The sequence below is a fragment of the Tachyglossus aculeatus genome, chromosome 2, assembly GCF_015852505.1.
Source record: "Tachyglossus aculeatus isolate mTacAcu1 chromosome 2, mTacAcu1.pri, whole genome shotgun sequence".
NCBI lineage: Eukaryota > Metazoa > Chordata > Mammalia > Monotremata > Tachyglossidae > Tachyglossus > Tachyglossus aculeatus.
Window position 1 is genome coordinate 154539638 of NC_052067.1, and position 6000 is coordinate 154545637.

General features: G+C 49.4%; 1 protein-coding gene across 3 annotated transcripts in view; it reads right to left on the reverse strand.

Moving 5' to 3' along the window:
* The window catches only part of NELL2 (neural EGFL like 2), a 445624-nt gene extending 442371 nt beyond the window's left edge, over nucleotides 1-3253 (reverse strand). For 2 of the 3 annotated variants that reach the window (XM_038740515.1, XM_038740525.1), the window contains exons 1-2: nucleotides 3069-3253; nucleotides 2312-2440 (exon numbers count right to left, since the gene is read on the reverse strand). In XM_038740515.1, coding sequence (XP_038596443.1) covers nucleotides 2312-2440; nucleotides 3069-3126 — 187 coding nt within the window. In that variant the 5' untranslated portion in view covers nucleotides 3127-3253. The remainder of the gene's footprint in view (nucleotides 1-2311; nucleotides 2441-3068) is intronic. The other variant, XM_038740506.1, reaches the window with a different exon arrangement.
* Nucleotides 3254-6000: the final 2747 nt, after the last annotated feature.

The following is a 6000-nucleotide window of genomic DNA, read 5'->3' on the forward strand; positions in this document are numbered from 1 at the left end:
ACTATGCTACATAGTTAACAACAGTAATTTTAAAATGAGACATGAGTTTTGAGTTCGTGGTGAAGTTCCTAGAGTGGGAAAAAAAACCTTAGAAAAAGGAAAGTTTGAATATTATGGACAGAGATTCCCTTTTTGTGCTTGAGATCAAAATGAAGTCCGAGCAAGAAAAAGGGTTAAGAGCTGAAGGATGTTTGGAGTCACTTTTAAAAGAGTAATCAAACGTTCTGCCACATCAGCTGTGTGACTTTGGGCAAGTCACTTAACTTCTCTGTGCCTCAGTTACCTCATCTGTAAAATGGGGATTAAGACTGTGAGCCCCGTGTGGGACAACCTGATGATCTTGTATCTACCCCAGCGCTTAGAACAGTGGTTGGTACATAGTAAGCGATTAAATACCATAATAATAATTATTATTATTTAACAAGATTCACTTGAACTTACACTAGTTGGAGCTCTTCAGAAAACCTGAGGAAAGCATCCATAACAGGTAAATGTCTGAGCACGCAGGTGAACGGCATTAGACCACTCTGAACTTCAATTTTGGCAGAAACCTTTGCAATTTGAAGTCCCCAAGTTAAAATGGGCATTAAGAGATTAAGAATCAGTGGCAAAACAGGGAATCTGGAGACCCTAATCACCAAGAATCGCCAGTAAGCTTTTGAAAGAATATATATAAATATATTCAATTGCTAACTTTAAAAAAATCCTTAGGCTATGCACACAAAGTGAAATAGTCTTAGAAAGTCTGCGCAGTTCATCTTAGTAGGAAGAGCTATGAAGTGAGTGAATAAGGGAAATGATAGGATACCCATGTGTGGAAAATCTTTCAACAATGAGCCTGTTTCTAATTAGATGCAGCACATGTCCCCAGCCTTCTCTCTAATCTCTGCTTCTCAGTGTTACCGACCATGGCGACACATGCTGGCTAAATCAGAAAACGGCCACCACTTCAGAAACCCTTTCCATCTTCCACACTGCGAGGCCGGGCCACTTTCCTGATGATGAATTGGATCTGTAATATCATAACAGGTATGTTTGACATTTGCAACGGCTTACCCTGTATTAAGAGCTGCCTTACGCCTGATGCGCCAAAAATATTTAAAGGAAGAATCACAGCTTCTAAAATGCCAGCGATGGTCTGGTGAGTCAAGTTGAATTCAAATAGACTCCATTTCTCTCCTGGCCTCTCCTCTTACTTCACAGGTTCAGCCAGTTTCGCTGGTCTTAGTGAGTTGGACTTTAAAAAGCCCTTTCCGAGGCATCTTTCTGCTAAGAGACCTACTTTAATCCTATCCAGGCAATCAACAATAGCCTTTAAATCAAGACAGAGGCTTTACCACTCTGAATTTATTCCCCGTGTGTGCAATATTTAAAATCTTAAAATGCGCAATTAATTTGAAGACACAGGTGCAAGCCAGGAGCCCAGTGACATCGAGTTCCACCCAAGAAGATGCCTTTTTACCTTCTAAGAAGTCATTAGGATACACAGGTTTATTCATATATTAGAATCAATGTGGCGATATATTTTAAAAGTAGGTCTCACAGGAATAGCCCTGCTTCCTTTCACATGCTGACAAGGGGAAATGAATTCTGTCCCCCGCACAGTAAATAAAAGATAAGTAAAGTCATGCATTTTTTTGTTTTCAACTGTCCGCATTAATGGAGTAATTCCTTTTCCGCAGGCAGGCTCTATTCCAAAAGCACACGATTTTCCAGATCTGCCACTTGTCTGCTGTGTGACCTTGGGCAAGCCACTCAACTGCTCTATGCCTCAGTTACCTCATCTGTAAAATGGGGATAAAGACTGTGAGCCCCACGTGGGGCAACCTGATTACCTTTGTATCTACCCCAGAGCTTAGAACAGTGCTTGGCACACAATGAGTACTTAACCGATACCATAATTATTATGATTATGACGGTGATGATGATTTCACTAACTTTCAGAGCCTAATTTCACAACTAAAAATGCAGCTAATGTTGCCTCCAAACTGCACCCGTGCCATCCGTATTATAATCCATTGTCCCTGCAGACTTTTCCATCTCCCATCTGCCCGGAGCGCCCGCTGAACGTTAATTAGGGATCTATCCATCCAAACCGGGGAGAGAGAGGGAGGAGGGGACATGACAGCTGACCACAAGAGAGGGCATTCAGGATGTGGACTCAAATGGCCCCCGTGAGCCACAGCTCGGGGAAGGGAGGCCGCAGAGCAAGAGGATGGCAAAGTTGGGTCACCGTCCGGCGGCGAGTGTGGGCCAGGTCCTCTGGGGAGCGATGGACCCCCTTGACCTCTGACCTTCCCTCCCTCCTTACCTTGGAAGAGAAACGCTTTGCTCCCATTGTGCAGCCCCGAGACCTGGCGGACCCCCGGCGTGGACTCCCCAACCTGTAATTCCGTCAACACATCGATCTGCAAGGAGGGATCCACCCCGAACCCCGAAACTGGGAAAAGGAAAAAAGAAAAACAAATCAAAAAGTGTCCCAGTGACTCGGGGTCATCTTTCCAGAGATGTTCGACTCTGAGGGATGACGCCCCATCCCAGCACCTGCCCTACCCATGCTGGACAGTGGGGTTGCAAAAAGCTGGCAAGCGGGATGCAGATGGGCGAGCTAGGGCCCGGTCCTTTTTCCCTGACCTACTTTCTAAGCCATCCCCCTGCACCCCGGAGAAGACCCATTAGGGAACCTCCACACTTCTGGCTTAGTCTAAGGAGCCCGGCCTTGGGAGTCAGAGGACGTGGGTTCTAATCCCGGCCCCGCCACTTGTCTGCTGTGTGACTTGGGCAAGTCACTTCACTTCTCTGGGCTCATCTGGAAAATGGGGATTAAGCCTGGGAGCCCCATGTGGGACAACCTGATTTCCTCGTAGCGCTTAAAACAGTGCTTGGCACATAGTAAATGCTTGACAAATTCCATCATTATTATTATTTCTCCAAACCAAGAATCAAACTCACCCCGTCCTGCCTGCCACGGGTGCCCAGCCCAGCCCAGTCCAGCACCAGCTGGGTTTCCACCCTCTCCATGCTCCCCCAGCCCTGTGGCTTGCGTCCCTCCCCAGGCCACCTCTCACCTGCTCGGAGGCAGAAGACCCAGCAGCACAAGATGCTCAGCAAGGCGGGCGTCTCCATAGTGCCGAGATGTTCAGTCCATCATCTTCCCATGAACAGAATTGATTTTTTTGGAAAAGAGCCCCCAAGCCCGAAAAAGCTCTCTGGGTCCCAAAGAAAGGCCAAATGAGGGGGGGGGGGGAATCAGAGACCCTGGCCCCTCCGGAGGCTCTGGTCCAGGGGGTGGGGAGAGGGGTGTTTAATTGTTGTATTGTTTGGGTTCTTTAATAATAAAGAGGTGGAAGCCTGCGGGCGCGTGGACAAGTTGGGCTCTCCAATGCGCACATCATTCCCACACACGGCGGCGGCTGGGAAAGAGGAGGGAAAGGGGAGGGATGGGGGAGTGGGAAGGGGAGGGGAGAGGAGAGGGGGAGGAGGGAGGAGCCCCCGGGGACGGGAGGAGAACAGAACCAGGGCGGATGGAGAAGCGGGAGCCCTGGGGGATGGGGGATGGATCCCAGCTTGGGGAGCGGAGACAATGGGGATGGGACAGGAGGATGGCCAGGAGGAGGGAAGAGATGACGGAGGGATGGGCGGGCGGGTCTGGAATAATAATCATACAAATAATGATGGCATTTGTTAAGCGCTCACTCTTGTGCCAAGCACTGTTCTAAGCGCTGCGGGAGATACAAGATAATCAGGTTGTCCCGCGTGGGGCTCACAGTCTTAATAATCATAATGATGGTATTTTGTTAAGTGCTCCCTCTGTGTCAAGCACTATTCTAAGTTCTGGGGTAGATACAAGGTAATCAGGTTGTCCCACGAGGGGTTCACAGTCTTAATCCACATTTTACAGATGAGGCCAAGAGAAGTGAAGTGACTTGCCCCAAGTCACACAGTTGACAAGTTGGGGAGCCGGGATTAGAACCCAGGATCTCTGACTTCCAAGCCTGGGCTCTTTCCACTGAGCCAAACTGCTTCTGGAAGCCGGTCCTTTTCTGTTGCGGGGCATCAGTGCTTAGAACAGTGCTCAGTGCTTAGAACAGTGCTTGGCACATAATAAGTGCTTAACAAATACCATAATTATTATCGCTACTCTCCACCGAGATTCATTCATTCATTCAATAGTATTTATTGAGCGCTTACTGTGTGCAGAGCACTGTACGAAGCACTTGGGAAGTCCAAGTCAGCAACATATAGAGAGGGTTCCTACCCAACAACGGGCTCAGAGGAGATGCTCCCCCTCTCCCTTCCCTGCTGCACTTATCATCATTATCATCATAAGGATGGCGTTTGTTAAGCACTTACTACGGGCCAAGCACTGTTCTAAGCGCTGGGGGGTAAATACAAGGTCGTCAGGTTGTTCCCTGTGAGGATCCCAGTCTTAATCCCCATTTTACAGATGAGGTGACTGAGGCACAGAGAAGTGAAGTGACTTGCCCAAAGTCACACTGCTGACAAGCGGCGGCCGGGATTAGAACCCATGACATCTGAATCGAAACCTGTGTTCTTTCCACTGAGCCATGTTTCCCCCCACCCTTCCCCTCCACCCTTATCATCATCATCATCATCATCATCATCATCATCATCATAAGGGTGGTGTTTGTTAAGCACTTACTACGGGCCAAGCACTGTTCTAAGAGCTGGGGTAGATACAAGGTCACCAGGTTGTCCCACGTGGGGCTCACAGTCTCAATCCCCATTTTCCAGATGAGGGCACTGAGGCACAGAGAAGCTAAGTGACTTGCCCCAAGTCACGCAGCAGACAAATGGTGGAGATGGGATTAGAACACAGGTCCTCTGACTCACAAGCCTGGGCTCTTGCCCCTAAGCCAAGCTGCTTCTCTCCTGCCACCCTTGTTCCCTGCCATGCTTCTCCTCTCAGGCAGCTTTGGGCTCCAAACAGCTGTACTGAGCGCCCGGCAGTAGGACACCAGACCTCCCGGCCTCCACCCTCATTGGGACCCCCGGGCCTCCTCTAACGGGTGGACCCTAGAGTTGCCCCCCTCATCAGGGGAAGCAGCGTAGCTCAGTGGAAAGAGTGAGGGCTTGGGAGTCTGAGGTCATGGGTTCAAATCCCGCTCCACCACTTGTCAGCTGTGTGACCTTGGGCAAGCCATTTAACTTCTCTGTGCCTCAGTTACCTCATCTGTAAAATGGGGATTAAGACTGTGAGCCCCAAGTGGGACAACCTGATCACCTTGTAGCCCCCTCCAGCACTTAGAACAGTGCTTTGCACATAGTAAGCACTTAAATACCACCATTACTATTATTATTATTAATCCCAGAGTTGTCCCCTCCTCTGGGATGATGGACCCCAGCCGGGAGGCACCCCAAGTGGCATCGCCTAGAACAAGGCTGGCTCTCACCGGGGTGTGCTCTGGGCTGCTCCAGTGTGGAGGCCAAGGAGGCCGGGCCAGAAGCAGATCCCTTGACTCTCAGGGCAGGGTCGAAGATCAGGGAGTAGTGAAAACACCAGCACATGGGGCACCCGGGGTTACTGGGGGGAGTCCTCGCCCCTCACCCATCCCCACCTGACCCTAGGAGCCAAGGGGATGTTTTCTCTAGAGACCAACAACCAGCCCCCTAATTCAGGAGCCCATCTGCCCCTCCCTCAGGGCCCGGGGTGCCCCCAGTGACCACTGCCAGGGGCACCCAAGGTCATTCATTCATTCCTTCAATAGTATTTATTGAGCGCTTACTGTGAGCAGAGCACTGTACTAAGGGCTTGGGAAGTACAAGTTGGCAACATATATAGACAGTCCCTACCCAACAGTGGGCTCACAGTCTAGAAGGGGGAGACAGAGAACAAAACACAACATATTAACAAAATAAAATAAATAGAATAGATATGTACAAGTAAAATAAATAAATAAATCAAGTAATAAATACTTACAAACCTATATACATATATACAGGTGCTGGGGGGAAGGGAAGCAGGTAAGGCAGGGGGGA